Here is a 19,267-nt window from a genome sequence, read left to right on the forward strand (position 1 = left end):
ATCTGGATTTCTGTACACCAATAATGAATGCCGTTTACAACAGCTATAAAAAAAATCTAGGAGTAAATTTAAATAAAAAGTGAAAGAGCTCTACAAAGAAAACTACAAACCACTGAAGAAAGAAACTGAAGAGGACACAAACAAGAGATCCCATGTTCACCGACAGAAAGATTTAATATTGTTAAGAATGACCATACTACCCAAAGCAATCTACCAATTAAATGCAATCCCTATCAAAATACCAATGATATTTTTCACATTACTAGAAAAAACAATACTAAAATTCACAGGGAGCCCAAATACTCAAAGCAATCCTAGGCAAAATGAACAAAGTTGTTATCTGACTTCAAAATATATTACAAGCCTAGAGTAACCGAAACTGCATGGTATTAGTATAAAAACAGACACACATAGACCAATGGAACAGAACAGAGAACCCAGAAATAAGTCCACGTATTTACAGCCACCTAATTTTTGACAACGGTGCCAAGAACGTACATTGAAAAAGAGACATGCTGGGAAAACTAGATATCCATATGCAGAAGAATGAAACTAGACCCCAATCTCTCACCATATAGGAATGTCAACTTAAAACAGATTAAAGACCTAGAAATAAGACCAGAGGCTATGAAAATATACTCCAGAACATTGGTTTGAGCAAAGATTTTTATGGCTAAAATCTCAAAAACACAGGCAAAAAACCCCCCAAATTAGACAAATGGGACTATAGTAAGCTAAAAAGCTTCTGCAGAGCAAAGGAAACAAAGAGTAAAGAGGATGCCTGTGTTGAACAGGAGAAAATATTCACAAACTATTCATCTGACAAAAGGCAAACTATTCATCTGACAAAAGTTCCAGAATATACAAGGAACTCAAACAACTCAACAGCAAAAAAAAAATCAAATAATCCCATTAAAAAGTGAGCCAAAAGGCTAGGCACGGTGGCTCATGCCTGTAATCCCAGCCCTTTGGGAGGCTGAGGGAGGCGGATTACTTGAGGTCAGGAGTTTGAGACCAGCCTGACTAACATGGTGAAACCCCATCTCTACTAAACATACAAAAGTTAGCTGAGCATGGTGTTGCACACCTGTAGTCCCAGCTCTCAGGAGGCTGAGGCAGGAGAATAGCTTGGATCCAGAAGGCAGAGGTTGCAGTGAGCCGAGATTTCACCACTGCACTCCAGCCTGGGCGATAGAGCAAGACTCCGTCTTAATTAAAAAAAAAAAAAAAAAATAAGGCCAGGCGTGGTGGCTCACACCTGTAATCCCAGCACTTTGGGAGGCTGAGACAGGTGGATCATCTGAGGTCGGGAGTTCAAGACCAGCCTGACCAACATGGTGAAACCCTGTCTCTACTAAAAACATAAAACTAGCTGGGCGTGGTGGCGCATGCCTGTAATCCCAGCTGCTCGGTAGGCTGAGGCAGGAGAATCACTTGAACCCAGGAGGCGGAGGTTGTGGTGAGCTGAGATCGTGCCATTGCACTCCAGCCTGGGCAACAAGAGCGAAACTCTGTCTCAAAAAGAAAAAAAAGTGAGCTAATGACCTGAATAGACACTTGTCAAAAGAAGATACACAAATGGCTAAGAGGTGCACGGAAAGATGCTCATTAACCATCAGGGAAATGCAAATGAAAACCACAATGAGATATAATCTCTCCCCAGTTAGAACGACTATTATCAAAAAGGAAAAAAAAGAAACTAAAAATAGAACTACCATACAATCTACCGATCCCACTATTGGGTATTTATCTAAAGGAAAGGAAATCAGTATATCAAAGTGATACCTGCACCCCATGTTTATTGCAGCACTATTCACAACAGTAAAAATATGGAATCAACTTAAGTGTCCATCAACTGATGAATGGATAAAGAAAATGTGGTCTGTGTACACCATGGGATATTATTCAGCCATAAAAAAGAATGAAATCCTGTCACTTGGAGCAACATGAATGGAACTGGAAGTCATTATGTTAAGTGAAATAAGCCAGGAACAGAAAGTTCAGTAAGAACACCACATGTTGTTACTGATATGTGGGAGCTAAAATAATTGATCTCATAGAGGTAGAGAGTAGAATGAGGTGGGAAAAGGTGTCTGTGTGTTGAGGGGAGATGAGAGGTTAATTGGTGCAAACATACAGCTGGATAGAAGGAACAAACTCTAACTAGCATGACTATGGTTAGTAAAAATGTATTCAGTATTTCAAAATAGCTAGAAGAGAGGACTTAAAATGTTTCCAACACAGAAATGATAAATACACCAGGCAATGGATACTCTAAATACCTTGACTTGATCATTACATATCCTATGCATGTAACAAAATATCACATGTTCCCCACAAATATACAAATACTATGTATAAATAAAAAATAAATGGCTGGGTGTGGTGGCTCACGCGTGTAATTCCAGCACTTTGGGAGGCCGAGGTGGGCAGATCACCTGAGGTCAAGAGTTTGAGACCAGTCTGACCAACATGGCGAAACCCTGTCTCTACTAAAAATACAAAAAAATGGCCAGGCGTGGTGGTAGGCACCTGTAATCCCAACTACTCGGGAGGCTGAGGAAGGAGAATCGCTTGAACCCAGAAGGCGGAGGTTGCAGCGAGCCCAGATTGCGCCATTGCACTCCAGTCTGGGTGACAGAGCAAGACTCCGTCTCAAAAACAAAACCTAAAAAATAAATAAAAAAAAAACAAATGAAAAGTATATCTTTAAAAAAATCAGTGAATACGGGACACTGAAAAGAACACAAATCTGGTTTTTAGGCTTTGGAATTATTGGCTTTGTGTAATTTAAATGTTACATTTTAATTTAAATAATTTCATGAATAATTACCTTCTTCAGCACTTCAGTGTCAACTAAGTATATTTAAATCATTAGTTACTAATTAAACACTTAAAAGAATAAATGGAATCACTACTAGATACATTTTTCTTCCAAAATCCCACAATATCAATTTACAAAACCTTAAACTTTGTTTCTACTCATTCCAATGTTCTATTATTAATCCATGATGAATTCTGTTAAGCGAGGACATACCCTAAAACTTAATCTGTTAATTTACCTACAATGTAAACTGTAGATTCCCTACATTGCGCTGGCTACATTATGCACGGCTATCTCTGGTTCTTCAGAAGAGTCAAGGGGAAAGGAGAAAGGCAGGTCACATCATCTGCAACTTCTCCAAGTTGTCGGCCCCAGAACCAGACTGTCGCCCGTTAGCCGTGTTGATTATAAGGGGTATACAGTCGAAACAGAAAAGGGATTGTGCGTGCTTCCTATTGCCAGTAGAGGGAAGAGCCGGGAACAAATAGTAAAAACGAAGTGGGAGATTACTTTGGCCATTTCTTGCTCCAGCTGCAGCCTCCGGTTAACCTTCTGCTGGTAGGTTTTGATGACATTCTCCACGTGCTGCTCCATGAAGAACTTAAAGGCGTATGGCGAGTAGCTCTTGATGCGTGACTCTCTCTTCTCTTCGTCTCTGCTGTTTTTGCGGACGGGAACGGGAGAGGTCTGAATCTGCTTTTTATCCTTTCCGCCTTTGTCCCCCTTGGCGCTTTTGCGGCTCTTGTCGCCGCCCTCGGGCTCGCTGGGGCCCGCACGGAGGCTCTGCTCCATGCCTGTGCACAGGCTGTCCAGGTCGTACTGCTCGGACTTGCTGCGCAGTAGCAGGTGCTTCGGGTAGGGCGGAGGCGGGCACCTCCGGTCTGGGCCTCCGTACTCCACGTCCAGCGGGTAGGCGCCTGCGCCGCCCAGCGCCAGGGCATGCTCCTCCTTGGTGTCCAGGCCCTCCGCGGCCGAGGGGGGGGCGGGGGCGGGGGCGGGGGCGGGGGCCGGGGCAGGCGCGGGCACCCAGGCGGGGTGCGAGGGCCCCACAGCCGTCTGCGGCTCCGGCCTCAGCACACGCACGCTCTTCACCGGGTGCAGGATGTGCGCGGCCGTGACAGCCGTCACGGTGTTGGGGGCGGGCAGGGAGGGCTCGGCCTTGCCGGGCGCACCCGGCCGCGGCTGGTGGCTGTTGAAGGAGTTGGTCCTGCTGGGCACTGGGCAGTCAGGCCGGAAGGCCACGTGCATGCGCGGCGGCGCCTCCAGGCCCGGCTTCTGCAGGGAATCCCGGCGGGCCAGGGTGGCAGCCGGCCACTGCTGGACGGAGGTGCTGCTCAATTCATACAGGTCCACGTTGAGGCTGTTCCGCGAGGGAGTGAGCAGGCTCTGCGGGGGGCTGTCGCTGGCGAACACCTGGCTGCGGGAGCCCAGCACATGCAGCTGGTGGGCCGCGGGGCCGGCCTGCTTGTGGTGTGGGTGCGGCACGTAGAGCCCGGCGGCAGGGGGTGGGAAAGCGAGGCTGGCGCCTGGCGGTCCTCCCTGGCCCTTCGCGGGCAGGCTGGCGTAGCCCCCGGTCTCCGGCGGCGTCTTGCTCTGGAAGGAGGGGCTGCGCTGCACTCCGTAGCCCCGGGGTTCCCCAGGCACCAGCAGGTGCGGCCGGCCATAGTGCGCGCCCTGCAGCGGGAAGTGTGTCCCTGCTGCCTCTACGCTGGCACCGTAGCCCTTGGGTGGGTGCTGGTGCTGGTGCTGGTGGCCGGGCCCGTGGGGGCCGACTCCAGGGAAGAGGTAGTCCACGTACGGCCGCGGCACCTCCTCCAGCGCCGTGGGGCCGTCGGCGCCGAAGCTTGGGCCCTCGTAGGGGGCACCGCTCAGCTGGTGGTAGGACGCGAACGAATCGCCGGTTCCTTCGAAGCTGGGCCTCCGCGTCACTGGGGTTGGCATGAGCCCCTTTCCTGCAGTGGAAAAAACAGGAAGACAGCATCAGAGTGGGTGTGATCAGTAGGTTCTGGCACTTTCAGGCTGGTCCCCACTCTAGCACTGGCCTCGGGGCTGAGGGTCTTGAACCCTGGGCCCTGACTTGCTGCATTCTGCCCAGCACAGGGTCCCTGCCAGCAGGACCAGTTGTCCTAATGTGTTAGCAGAGTGGAGACAAGCTGGAGGGCACATGGGAGGGCCAAGGGCAGAAGAGAAGACCGCGTCCACATCCTGAGGTGCATCCTTGCCCCCTGGGGACCCCACTGGGGTCACTCTCCTGTCAGGCTAGGGAGCCGTCTGCATAGCCAGTTTTGTTTTCAAAACCCTATCATGCCCAAATTGTGGGGGGCTGAGTTTACCACCGCAGGGTTCCCAAATCGCTGCTCCCTCACAGAAAGGGCAGAACTGTATCCACTGTGCAGCAACTGCTCCACTTCTCTTTCACCTCTTTTCCAAATTAAAAGATTTTCTAGTTTTTTTGTCTATATTAAAACAAAGCAGTATATACACAATAATAAAAACCACACAAAACCCCTCTACAAATATCCAGATTGATTTCATCTGCTGCTACCTTAACCCTGACCTCCATTTTGAACATCTCATCTGAAACAGACACCGGAAGGAAGGACAAAGGCTCCTTTCATTTCTTTATGCCAACTGCTCCACTTGGCTCGACTTAGCAGAGGGTGCCGAAGGGTGGAAAGGCTGTGCCTTGCCCACAGGAAGACCACCCCGATACCTGGCAGAGTGAAGGTCCTGACAGCCTGGCACTGAGCAAAGGTCACAGGCACACCAAGGCTTTGTTTTCCCTGGGCCCAGAAGACGTCAGTGAAGAGACACACCAAAGGCAAGTGCAGAGAGAAATCAGCACGGAACATGGGCCTGGCCTTCCCTTTGAGCTGTGCTCTAAGGCCTCAAAACTGGAAGAATTCTGACATGGATGGCCAGCTGGGGGCTATTTAAGGAAGTTCCTTCTCTTAAGAAGAAAACAAAAATGTGTGTCCTTTTAACAAGGGAGATATAACTTACAAAGGTTGAGATTTTTCTCACCCACCACATGAAGTAGGTTTTATCCAAGGTCTTCCACAAAATAGGGAAAACTCTTGCTAATTACTAGGAATTTTTTTTTTTTTTAAATACAGACGAGGTCTCCCTCTGTTGCCCAGGCTGGTCTCCAACTCCTGCCTCCATCCTCTGGCCTCAGCCTCCCAAAGAGTTGGGATTACACAAAACAAAACAAAACAAAACAAAAGCCAGACAGTGTTGGGATTACAGGCTTGAGGCACTGCGCCTGGCCATGAATCCTTTATCACAACCCAGGGACCTCAGGTACCAATCACAGGGCCCATGTGCTCCATATCTTGGGAAAGTAACATTCATCCACAGCCAGTAAACAGCAGGGGTGCCTCAGGCCCTTCACAGGGGATGCTGAAGGGGGCCCAGCGCTCTGCCCACACTGCCTGCCATTGAACCCCCACTCTCAGAGGCTACGATGTGAGAGAGGGGTGTTTTAGAATTGAGGAAAAAAGCCACCCTTGTCAAAGATCCCTCCACAGGCCCCAAGAGAAAGTGAAAAGACCATTTTTATGCCCACTTTGCTGACTTTTTTGATCTTTCATAAAACAAGCACACACCTTCTCCTAGGTAGGAATTACTAAGGTAATTTCAGACAAGGCTGGATAGGGCAAGCGCCAGGCGTGTCCCATGGTCTACCACTTGGGGCTGCTCCCGCCAGGGCCTGACTCTGTCAGGGCAGGGCAGGCTCAGCTTGCCTGTTAACTGAACGAGGCAATGTGCCAGGAGACTGGCTCTGGCCAGGCCAGGCCAGCTTGGACCCCTCTGCACATGGTTTTGTGTCCTTAAGCCACAAACCATCTTTGCCCACCATGCTACAGGCCTGGGCTCACCTGGGGAGGTTTGCTTAATGACCCGCACGATCTGCTCATTCCTTGGGTCCAGGTAGCCCATCTTGCTGATGTACTCCAGGGCGGCCTCGATGCTCCTGCTGCCAGTCTGCTTGAGAGCTCGGCCAGCCATCTCCTGGGAGGGAAGTAAGGGAGAGGTAAGTGCACGTCATCCTAAAACAAAGCCACCAAGGTCTCCCATCCCCGCTCTGTGCTTCTGTGCTGGGACACTTCGCCTCTGTACTGCTAAGAACCTGCGATACACTGCAGGAGACCCTCAGAATGAGTACAGGTGGCTGTGTGCTCTGCAGGTGCCTGATGGCAAAAGCCTAGCACAAGCCACACCATAGACTATTTAGCCTTATGTCAAGGACATATGGGAATTTTAATGATGGGCCTGAAAGAAACTTAAATTCTGCTTCTCCTCAGAAAACTTTTGTGGTTGGACTGGTGAGTTCAGGATGAACCTAAAACTAGAAACGTTTAAGGGGAAGAACTGTGGGAGTCAGGGAGCCTGGCTTTAACCTCAGCTCACCTCCAGGCTAACTTTGGGACTAGGAAACCTGTCCCCAGGGAGAGGGTGCAGCTGCTGAAGAGTCATATATTACACACCTACTGTTTACAACACCTCGTGCTGGCTATAGCAGCACAGGACTGGCCCTTAGAGATCTGACTCGTAGAAGAAAAGAAACAAAACAGGAGCCCATGGAGCCACACCGGCCCAGGACAGGTCCCTCAAACTGCTTGTGGGAAGAACACAGAGACTGGTGGCCACCACAGGAGAGGGCACAGGGCAGGTAAAATGGATGAGGGCCACAGGAGAAAGCCCCCTTCCACCCGAAAGATGAGGTGGTGGCATGGCTAGCTGTTCCAGACTGTGGGCAGGTGGAGAGCCCTGGGAGAGAAAAGGCATTCCTGGCAGATGGGACAGCCAGAGCAGAAGCCTGGGGAAAGATGGGCCCATGGCAGCAGCATGCAAGGGTAGGTGGAGATGGGGGGATGGACCCACAGATGGGGGCCAGGCTCTCCGGGGTTTTGCTCCTGTCTGCAGACATTCGAGGAAGCTTTCAAACTGGGACATACGGCATCAGCAGGTCAGGCTGGGGGCGGCTGTGGGTGCAGAGCTGGAGGCACTCAGATGGGGGAGACAGAATAGGCAGGAGGGTGCAGAAGAGATGCAGCCCAGTGGGGCGGGGCGGTGAGGCTCTGATGAAGGCGGCCCCTTCACCTTTCAGGACAGCTCCATAGAGCTGTAGGCAAACAGGGAGGGTGAGCAGAGAGAAAAGAACACCATTGAGGCTGGCTCTGGGACAAGGGTGAAACAGGCAAAGGCCACAAAAAGGGCTTCGGCAGGAGAAGGGAAGGCTGACCACTCTGAAGGTCAACGAGGAGGACAACCAGGCAGGAGGAAACTGAAAATGTAGAACGGGGAGCTCCAGAAAGCAGTCCACAGTTACCCAGACAGCAGAGAAGAAAGGGGTGGAGATGGCTGGGCGTGGTGGCTCACACCTGTAATCCCAGCACTTTGGGAGGCCGAGGCAGGTGGATCAAGAGGTCAAGAGATCGAGACCATCCTGGCCAACATGGTGAAATCCCGTCTCGACTAAAAATACAAAAATTAGCTGGGTGTGGTGGTGCGTGCCTGTAGTTCAGCTACTTGGGAGGCTGAGGCAGGTGAACTGCTTGAAACCTGGGAGGTGGAGGCTGCAGTGAGCCGAGATCATGCCACTGCACTCCAGCCTGGTGACAAAGTGTGACTCCATCTCAAAAAAAAAAGAAAGGGGTGGAGATGCAGAAAGACCCCGGACAGCGGGGGAGGCCGTGCAGGGCTGCTCTGCAGCAGGAAGCCTGGCCATGGTCACAGAGCCACTCTGCAGAGAGAGACGCAGCACTGAGTGTTCCCCACCTCTGGACAGGGCACTGTGGTGCCCATGATCTGAATCACACTCAGCTGTGTGTCTGTGGTTCCCTTAGGACAAGAAGAACCTGGCAGGGCCTGAAACCATGTTACTCATGGTTGCATCTGCCCACTTAACACAGTGCCTAGAACAAATTAAGCACTTATTGTCCACATATGATGGTCTAATACTGAATCAAGCTTTCCAGTCCTGGCCATACGCCAGCAGAATGGCAGCACAAAAAACACGGGCTGTAAACTGTGCCTGTGTTCTTAGCGATGCAAGCGTGGGTATGGCAAGATGGCAGGGACAGGGAAGGGGCTGCAGAGGAGCACGAGGTAGAAGTTTTGGGGAGGTGCTGCCACATGGGCAGGCCACATTGCAGTGGAGGGACATGAAGTGACAGATTGGAAAATGGTAATAACAACAGACCTGTTTGTTAAAGTGGCACCTGGATTACCAGAAAGGGCAAGTGTTTACAACTTGGAAGAGTTGCAGAGAGAAGGCAGCGGCGGTTCAGAAGGGAAGTCCTTCCTGGCCTCACCTGGGACGGGAGATAAGACTCCCACCACTGCCTACTTCACAGCTGTGCTATGCGATGAGATCACGTCTGCGAAGACTCAACAGCTTGGAGGAAGACACGATATAAGACCACATCTTTGTGGGATCACCCTGGAGCTTTTGGCGCCCATTAAAAAAATGTGCCAATTGGGGCCGACTCTAACCACAAGCCTTTCCATCGGCACTAACCGTTCAATTGCTTCGTCTGAAACGTGACCAACGCTGTCTCCTGCAGGGTGAATCATCAGCCTGTGCTCATTAACCCAGTACCTGCTGACTGCCAAGGAAGGGACACCTCCAGGACAGACTAGGTCAATGTGGATGTTCTCAAATTCTCTCCCTGTTTATGGAGCACCCACTACTCAAGATGTGTATGTTTACTGTGCATCAAATCTAGGAACTCAGAAAAATCAGCAAGGAGACCACAAGTGAAGACTCATGTTCAGAAGGGAGTTTCAAGTCCTAAAAGTGAACCGTACTCATGAGCCAGCTTGTTTATAAATAAACCCTTCAATAACCCACGTCCTTTGAGGCTTGCCCTTGTTATCTGTCCATCAACCCTTCTTTAGCAAGTAAGTAGTTCCTATCTGTACATTAACTCTCAGAAGATGCTACTGTACATATACATAGAGCTATGTTTTAAACACTGAAGGAAATGGGAATCCACTTCTAAATCCATCAGAAATACATGACCTCTGGGCACAAAGTACATGCAGAGTCACAGAGTGAAGACAAGCGCACAGTCTGGGGAATGGCAAGAGGTCGGAGCCAGGACGCGGGAGGAGTGTGTCAGAGAGATGCAGCTGAAGCCCAGCCGAGGAGCTTGGCCACCCACCTTCCTTTCTTAAGAATGTATGGAGACCAAGCTGGATGTGGTGGCTCACGCCTATAATCCCAACACTTTGGGAGACTGAGGCGGGAAGACTGCTTGAGCCCGGGAGTTTGAGGCCAGACTGGGCAACACAGTGAGACCCCGTCTCTACAAAAAAATAGCTGGGTGTTGGTGGCGCATGCCTGTAATCCCAGCTACTCAAGAGGTTGAGGCAGGAGGATTGCTTGAGCCCAGGAAGTAGGGCAGGCTGGGCAACAAAGTAAGAATATGTCTCAAAAAAGAAAAAAAAAAATAGAATAAAATATTTTTTAAAAGAAGAATGTACAAAGATCATCATTTAAGGGTCCTTATCTAGAATCGTAGGTGGCTATTCCAAAAGATGGCAGGATGGTGCAGTGGTACAGGGCGCAAATAGGGAGGCCACACACCTGGGTTCACCCCTCCTCTCTGCCGCTTAGCAGCTGTGTAACCTTCAGCAAATCATTTCCTTCCTTCGAGTGCCCGTTTCCTCATCTGGGAAATAAGGCTAATAGGTTGCTCTAGGGATGAAAGGAGATGTCATGCTTTGGCATCAGCATCACTTAAGGGTTAGCTGTTACAGTTCACAAAGGTATCTTATGTGTTTCTGGGAAAAAAACATAAAAACTGTAATTGTAGATTTTATGCATGTTTGATATTTAATGGCTGTAATGTTTTACTGTGTATTATTCTTACAATAATTATACAAAGAAATGTAATGAGTTCTTTTCACCAAGCCTCAATAGACACCTCCAATCTCTTCCAGCTTACCTCAGGCTACTGTGTAAACATTATCCACGTCTATGCATGCCAAGATGTGGAAAGGCTGAGCAGCCCTGCCCCAAAGCAAGAGTGAAGCTGCAAGCCAGCTGAAGGTGAGGACAGTTCAAGTATGTGTTCCGGTGTCTAGCGTGTAGAAAGAGATCAGCAGATATCTGTTCAATGAATGACTGAGTGAGTGACTGAGTTAGATTGTGACATAGGATAGATGAAAGGAAGAAAGAGCTGCAAGCAGGGAGTGAGAAGATACTGCCTGTTCCACTGGGCAGGCTGCCCTGGTGTGTGGAAGATGAAGATGAGGTACACAGCAGAGATGCACCAAGGCACAGACTAAAGGGAATTTCAAATCAACATTAACAACAGCGGCAACCTCCAAGTTTTACTCCATTATCTAGTTTGCACACGTGCCATTCTTCAGCACAGCCTCTTCTACACAAGTTCACAAAATCTTAATACTCTTTGAATGTGTGTGTCATGCACTATTTACCAATTACTAATTACTTACAGAGTAATGTAGTAGGCTAACAAGACTCTGATGACTTTGTGTCACTTAGCCACGTGCAACAAGAAAATCCCTCACACACTAAATTTTTCTCCTAAAACCCTCAAGAAAGCTTAATTTAGGAAAGCTTAATTTAGGATTGGGCTAATGTCTCATAGAAAAAGGATGCTAATCCACTGAACTTGGTTACCATGCCCATAAATTAAGCCTTCTCTTCTAGACAGATATCAATGCTGGAGTTGAAGCCATCAGATGAGCACCAGATTTGGCATAAGATACCTGCAGTGTTCAACACTTGCTTCGTCAGTGACCACTCCATGCCACCTGCTGCAAGAGTAAGATGACTCAACATGTGTAAAACCCAATCTCCTGCCTCTAACTTACCTGTTCTCTCAGGGCTCCCAACCTTGGAAGCATCTTGACTTTGAGATTTCATTCACATCTCACATCCAGTCCAGAAGCATTTTTTTTCTACCTACATTAGAGTGGTAGAAGATTCTTTTTTCTTTTTTTTCTTTTTTTTTTTTTTGAGACAGAGTCTTGCTCTGTCCCCCAGGCTGGAGTACAGTGGTGTAATATTGGCTCACTGAAATTTCATCTCCCAGGTTCAAACAATTCTCCTGCCTCAGCTTCCCAAATAGCTGGGATTACACGCATGAACCACCATACCTGGCTAATTTTTGTATTTTTAGTAGAGATGGGGTTTTGCCATGTTGGCCAGGCTGGTCTCGAACTCTTGACCTCAGGTGATCCACCTGCTTCAGCTTCCCAAGGTGCTGGGATTATAGGTGTGAGCCACCGCGTCTGGGCTGATAGAAGATTCTGGATACTTTGAAGGCAGAACTGATACTATTATTCACACTCCATATCAAATTCAGCAAAACCTAACATGGCATAAACTATATGCCTCACAGTTTGGGGAGCCACAACGGTTACAAAATAAGAGTCTGACAGGCTCTTACCCAGAGCCCTTATCTGCTACCCTGTGGGCTATTCTTGCAGATTCATAAATATTAAATGAAAAATTATTTTGTCAGACTTGCTGTAGAATAGAAGCTAGTAGGGCTAAATACTATGGCATAAAGGACAGACACCCCGAGGGGCCTGGCAGCCTCATCTCTTCTGGAGAGCAGTGACATGCACTGCAGTGGGCTATTCTCAGCTTGGGTTGGTGGCCCTGGACCAGATAGAAGGAATTCTTCCCACTCCATTAAAGCAGAGCTCCTGAAGAGGTTTTCTGCCTCATGGCTAAAACTAAGAGATTGGGGAGGGATTGAGAAGGGCAAGACAAACTGAGGTTTCACTGGTTTACTGCTGCTACTGACAGCTCTTGTAAAACTCCACTTTAGGTGTGTGAATTACATACGAATAAAGCAGTTTTGAACATCTGTACCTTAGGTATCTTTCCCAAGAGATTTTTCCTCTTACATTTTGTCAACAAATTGGTGTTCACTTAAAACTGGACCTAACCACTACGAAGCCTGGAAAATGTGAGATTTGCCCATATGCTATCTGATATAGAAAGGACGGCAAAAGAGGCACTTTAACAAAATGGCGAGGTGGCTGAGGGGTGGGACACCTGCCAGTATCAGGCCCTGCCAGTATCTTGAGGCTGGTCCTCTCAATTGCAAGGACCACACCCCAGCTCCAAACCTCCCCATGGGATGGTCCAGGCCTCTGTTGCAGGTACATCACTGTTTAATGATCTTCTCTGCTGTCCCTCAGGGAAGCTGGCCTCACCCAGCTCTCCAGCTGCTGACCAGCTGCCAGACAGCCTGGCATGGGCTCCTGACACACCCTCTGCTCTCTTGGCTTGGTCCCCCTCTACTAGGCACGGGGCTTACGAGAATGGGTGGGAACTGGAAGACACTCCTTCAATCTACCGCTCAGCTCCTAGCAAGGCAGGAGCTGGGCTTGCAATGTCTAAGCAGCAGAAGTATTTCACGTGCATTGCCATGTGAATGCAAGTAATTTAAATGCAGTGAAAATTATTATGTGTGAGGGAAGGAATTTCCTATGGAGATCCTCCCCCACTCAGCCCTTCCTGGTAAGGAAGCATTTTTCAAGCCTTAGCAAAACCATATCCTACAGTTTTAACATTCCAACTATGAGGTTTGGCTGAAAAAGAAACAGAGCACTCTGGCCCTATCGTGTCTGCGTGGGCCTCTGTCTGTGTCTGCCTGTTTCTCAGGCTTCCTCAGGTGACTTCCACTTCAGCTGTAGCTGACGCCTGTAATCCCAGTGCTTTGGGAGGCCAAGGTAGGATTGCTTGAGGCCAGGAGTTCAAGACCAGCCTGGGCAAGACCCGCATGTTTGTAAAGAGTAAGAAAATTAGCTGGGCATGGTGGTGGGTGCCTGTAGTTCCAGCTTCATGGGAGGCTGAGGCAGGAATCACTTGAACCTGGGAGGTGGAGGCTGCAGTGAGCTGAGATCATGCCACTGCACTCCAGCCTGGGAGACAGAGCAAGAGAGCCTCTCTCAAACAAACAAACAAAAATTAATTAATTAATTAAATTAAGAAAAAACAAAGACTGAGGGAGAGAAGAGGAAGAGAGGGGCCAGTTGGCTGGCAGAGGAGGCTGCACTGTCTCTGGCAGGATCCTGTGCTTGCTTGGAGGATTGCCAGCGGGCTGGTCTTTCAAAAGAATCTCTGACCGAAAGGCCTAGATTTTTTGACGAGAACATAGGAGCCGAGGAGCTAGAATTTCCAAAGGGCGTTCCAACCCCACCCCTACGGAAAGGCGCCTGGAAGAATGAGGTCCCTCCGGGCCCAGGGCTCCTCTAACGGCCCCACCACTGCGTGCCTCTCCCCTGAGCGCGGCGCTCCCGGTGATCTTGGGCAGGTGGGGCCGCATGACCTTGTCAATGCAAGGCGAGGCGGGGCAGGGCCCGACAACCTTGGGCTGGTGGGGCAGAGCCCCGTGACCTTGTCCACACGGGGCGGGGGCCGCAGCGACATTGTGCACGCGAGGTGGGGGCCCCGCAACATTGTCCACAACCTTGTGCACACGGGGCGGGGGCCCTGGCGACGCTGTCCACGCAGGGCAGGGGTCCCGGTGACCTTGCGCACACGGCGCAGGGGCCCTGGCGACCTTTTCCACGACCTTGTCCACGCAGGACAGGGATCCCCACGACCTTGTGCACGCAAGGCGGGGGTTCTGGCGACCTGGTCCACAACCTTGTCCACGCGAGGCAGGGGTCCCGGCGACCGTGGGCAGGCACAGCACGTGCCGTGTGCGAGCCAATTGTGACTGGAAAACAGGTGGAGGACAAATGGAAGAAGTGGCCTTTGGAGTTTAAATGTCTGTGTGCTTGAAGAAAATGAGTCGCCACCTTGCGCGGATGCAGCGGAAGCTCCAGCCCCAGCCGTGGCCGCCTCCGAACCTTGGTACACCAGACACGCGCCCGGAGGACACCTGCTCGGCACATACAGGTATAAACCATACGTCTTTTCGAAACGAATGAATAAGAAATTTGGCATAATGTTTTGTTTTTGTTTTGTGTATTTTTAAGGGCCACGCTAATCTCTGTATCGTTCCAATTTTCGTATTTGCTGCGGAAGCGAGCACTTTTTTTCTTTCTTTTTTTTTTGACAGGGTCTTGCTCTGTCACCCAAGCTGGAGTTCAGTGGCTTGATCAGGGCTCATTGCAGCCTGGCACTGCCGGGCTTAAGCAATCCTCCCATCTCAGCCTCCCATCTCAGCTAATTTTTTAAAAAAAATTTTTGTAGAGATGGGCTCTCACTGTAACCCAGGCTGGTCTCAAACTCCAGAGGCCAAGCCATCCTCCCGCCTCAGCCTCCTAAAATGCTAGGATTACGGACATGAGCCAGGGTGCCTGGCCTTAAATTTGTTCTAAAATAAAATGAACATGAAAAATCCTTGGCCTTGCCAATGATCACAAGACCAGCCTGGACAATGTGGTGAAACCTCATCTCTACTAAACATACAAAAAAAAAAAAAAATTAGCCGGGCGTGGCAGCACACACCTATATAGTCCCAGCTACTAGGGAGGCTGAGGCAGGAGAATGACTTGAACCTGGGAGGTGGAGGTTGCAGTGAGTCAAGATCACCCAACAGAGCAAGTTTCCATCAAAAACAAAACAAAACAAAGAAACACTGATAAAATAAAAAGCATTTTATAACTATTGTTAGCACCAAAATAAAATAAAAAATTATAAAGATAGGCTGGGCGTGGTGGCTCACGCCTGTAATCCCAATGCTTTGGGAGGCCGAGGCGGGCAGATCACAAAGTTAGGAGATTGAGATCATCCTGGCTAACACGGTGAAACCCTGTCTCTACCAAAAATATACAAAATTTATATTTTAGCCGGGAGTGGTAGCATGTGCCTGTAGTCCCAGCTACTCGGGAGGCTGAGGCAGGAGAATCACTTGAACCCGGGAGGTGGAAGTTGCAATGAGCCGAGATTGCGCCACTGTACTCCAGCCTGGGTGACAGAGCAAGACTCTGTCTTAATAATAATAATAATAATAATAATAATAATAATAATAATAATAAAGATAAACGGGCTGGTAAAACTATTCTTGGTCATGTATAAACCAAAAATATTCAGGGGTGAATATTTATTATCAAAAGTTATTAAAATTTTTGTATCCCGATTTAATGATTTTACTTCTTGAAATTTATCCTCAGGCTAAAATAATTCAGTTTTAAAAAACTGATTTCCATAATGATGTCTGTCAGATTTAGGTATAATATATTAGTCCCTCAAATAGGAAAGTGTGGATGGGAGTTAGAGGCCACATGGCCACTACTAAACTATAATTATAATTAATATAGTCCTTAGAATACACTTACTACAGCCAGAAATAATACTTTCTATAAGTAAAACTTTAACAAATCTACGGCTGTTCTAGATGCTGAGTATGTAGCAAAAATAAGCAAAAACAAAATAGGCAACTTTCAATAGTGTAAACAACATGAAAAAAATGCTGATTGTATAAAATGTTATGTCTCTTAGTAACTATGTACACAAATCAGTTATGCCTATGAACAAGGGCTTAACTAGAACATGAAAAAAATTAAAGTATGACTTAATTTTATGTTGAAAGAACAGTAATTTCTTTTTGTTAAAGAGAGCATGACAATAAGATGCTTACACATATATCAGATTCCATTATAACAAAACTGCCTGTACTATCTAGCTACATAATTGTGGACAGATCACAAAAATTCCCCAGATCACAGTTGTGTCCAATAAAATGGCAAGGTAAGAATATACAAGCTAATCCCAAAGTTCCTTTTATCTGTAAAATTCCAGGATTTTGAGGGATGTTTGCTAAAATAAGACTTTTGTCACAATTGAGATAGGTGAACAGAGGTGAGCACATTCCACAGAAACTTAATATACCCAAAATTCCCTATTAGTACACACACATGGCATGGTTTCAGGGGTCCTGGATCCTATATTTCTATTCATGTGTAACAGTGCTACCAAAAAATGGGCACTAAAAAATTTCTCCCATCCCTGTATGTATGGGCTGCAGCTCCCAGTGCGAAGCAGAATCTACTTCCCCTCCCCTTGAATACTGGCTGGCCTGTGATTTTCTCTAATCAATGGAATGAAGCAGAAGTGCTGCTGTGCCAGTTCTGAGCCTCACCCTCAAGAAGCCTGGCTGCTTCCATTTTCAGTCCTCAGATCCCACCATGGCTGGAGACAGATCCAGTTAACTGTGTTGCAGTTCTAACCCATGAGTGAAGCCCTCTTGGGTATTCAGCCCCAGCTGAGTTCCCAGTGGAATGAGCTACATGGAACCCCAGCAGATACCACATGGAGCAGAAGAACTGCCCAGCTGAGCACAGCCAACCCACAGAGCCATAAGAAATAATAAGCCATTATTTCACTGGCATGTGCCTGTAGTCCCAGTTACTCTGGAGGCTGAGGCAGAAGAATTGCTTGAACCTGGCAGATGGAGGTTGCAATGAGCCGAGATAGCGCCACTGCACTCCAGCCTGGGTGACAGAGTGAGACTCTGTCTCAAAAAAATAGTAATAATAAAATAATAACAAATTTTAAAAAGTCATTTTTTTTTTGAGGCGGAGTCTCGCTCTGTTGCCCAGGCTGGAGTGCAGTGGCACTATCTCGGCTCACCGCAAGCTCCGCCTCCCGGGTTCACGCCATTCTCCTGCCTCAGCCTCCTGAGTAGCTGGGACTACAGGCGCCCACCACCATGCCCAGCTAATTTTTTGTATTTTTAGTAGAGACGGGGTTTCACCATGTTAGCTAAGATGGTCTCAATCTCCTGACCTCATGATCCGCCCACCTTGGCCTCCCAAAGTGCTGGGATTACAGGTGTGAGCCACTGTGCCCGGCCAAAAAGCCATTATTTTTAAGTCACTAAAAATTCTGGGATGGTCTGAGATGGTTGGTTACACAACAGTAGATAATTGATTACTGGTTCTACTTTGCTCTCTGCTATGTATAATCTGGAGAAATATGCCCATCTTTTTAAAAATTAACTAATTAATTAACTTTTTTTTTTTTTTTTTTTGAGACAAGGTCTCACTCTTGTTGCACAGGCTGGAGTGCAGTGGTGTGAAAACAGCTCACTGCTGCCTTGACTTCCCAGGCTCAGGTGATTCTCCCACTTCAGCCTCCAGAGTAGTTGGGACTACAGGTGCGTACCACCACACCCAGCTAATTTTCTGTATTTTTTAGTAGAGATGGGGTTTTGCCATGTTGCCCAGGATGGTCTGGAACTCCTGAGCTCAAGCAATCTGCCTGCCTCAGCCTCCCAAACTGCTGGGATTACAGGTGTGAGCCATGGTGCCTGGCTATTTTTTTTTTTAATTTATAATTTATTTTTTAGAGACAGGGTCTTGCTCTGTCATCCAGGCTGAAGTACAGTGGTGCAATCAAAGCTCACTCCAGCCTCTAACTCCTGGGCTCAGACTTCCTGCCTTGGCCTCCCAAGTAGCTAGGATTACAGGTGCAGGCAATCACACCTGGCTAACTTTATTCTTTAATTTCTTTTTCATTTTTAGAGAAGGGGTCCCACTATATTGCCTAGGCTGGTCTCAAACTCCTGGCCTCAAGCAAACCTCCCCACCTTGGCCTCCCAAAGTGTTGGGATTATAGGCATGAGCCACTGCACCCGGCCTATTTTATCTTAAACTTTTAATGGTTTGGCCTCCTCAGTTTTTGTCCAAATAGACTCAATTGCTGTTAAGATCATCAAGTTTTCTGAAAAGGTAAATTTTCAAATAGGTAAGATGACAATTATTAACACAAAGATGTAACAAAATGCTTAGAAATAATATTTCTTCAAAAAATGAGACTGTTCCATTATTGATTGCTGGTGTGATCAGTGAATTTTGAGAACCTAAATAAATATGTATTTTAAAATTTATTATTATTATTTTTGAGAGAGGTCTTGCTCTATCGCTCAGAGTTTGGGCTGGAGTGCAGTGGCCCAATCTCTGGTCACTGCAAACCCTGCCTCCTAGGTCCAAGCGATCCTCCTACCTCAGCCTCCTGAGTAGCTGGGACTACAGGTGCACCACCACACACAACTAATTTTTGTCTTTCTTTTTTTTTTCCTTTTTTTTTAAAGACAGAGTCTTGCTCTGTCGCCAAGGCTGGAGTGCAGTGGCGCGATCTTGGCTCAATCCAACTTCCACCTCCTAGGCTCAAGCAGTCCTCCTGCCTCAGCCTCTCAAGTAGCTGGGATTACAGGTGCCTCGCCACCACACCCGGCTAATTTTTGTATTTTTAGTAGAGATGGGGTTTCACCATGTTGGCCAGGCTGGTCTTGATCTCCTGATCTCAAGTGATCCAGCCACCTGGGCCTCCCTAAGTGCTGGGATTACAGGCGTGAGCCACCATACCAGGCCTAATTTTTGTCTTTTTGGTAGAGAGAGGGTTTCACCATGTTGCCCAGGCTGGTCTCTCCTGGGCTCAAGCAATCTGTGCATCTCAGCCTCCCAAAGTGCTGGGAGTACAGGCATGAGCCA

At 48.0% G+C, this 19,267-nt stretch overlaps 1 protein-coding gene across 2 annotated transcripts in view; it reads right to left on the reverse strand.

The window, feature by feature from the left end:
- The window catches only part of LATS2 (large tumor suppressor kinase 2), a 94,468-nt gene that overhangs the window by 11,535 nt on the left and 63,666 nt on the right, over positions 1-19,267 (reverse strand). Inside the window, exons 1-3 of one of the 2 annotated variants that reach the window (XM_063650706.1) lie at positions 10,422-10,549; positions 6,706-6,838; positions 3,335-4,776 (exon numbers count right to left, since the gene is read on the reverse strand). In XM_063650706.1, the coding sequence (XP_063506776.1) occupies positions 3,335-4,776; positions 6,706-6,835 (1,572 nt within the window). In that variant the 5' untranslated portion in view covers positions 6,836-6,838; positions 10,422-10,549. Of the gene's footprint in view, positions 1-3,334; positions 4,777-6,705; positions 6,839-10,421; positions 10,550-19,267 lie in introns of those variants that run through there. The other variant, XM_054447277.2, reaches the window with a different exon arrangement.

Source organism: Pongo pygmaeus, chromosome 14 (genome assembly GCF_028885625.2).
Source record: "Pongo pygmaeus isolate AG05252 chromosome 14, NHGRI_mPonPyg2-v2.0_pri, whole genome shotgun sequence".
NCBI lineage: Eukaryota > Metazoa > Chordata > Mammalia > Primates > Hominidae > Pongo > Pongo pygmaeus.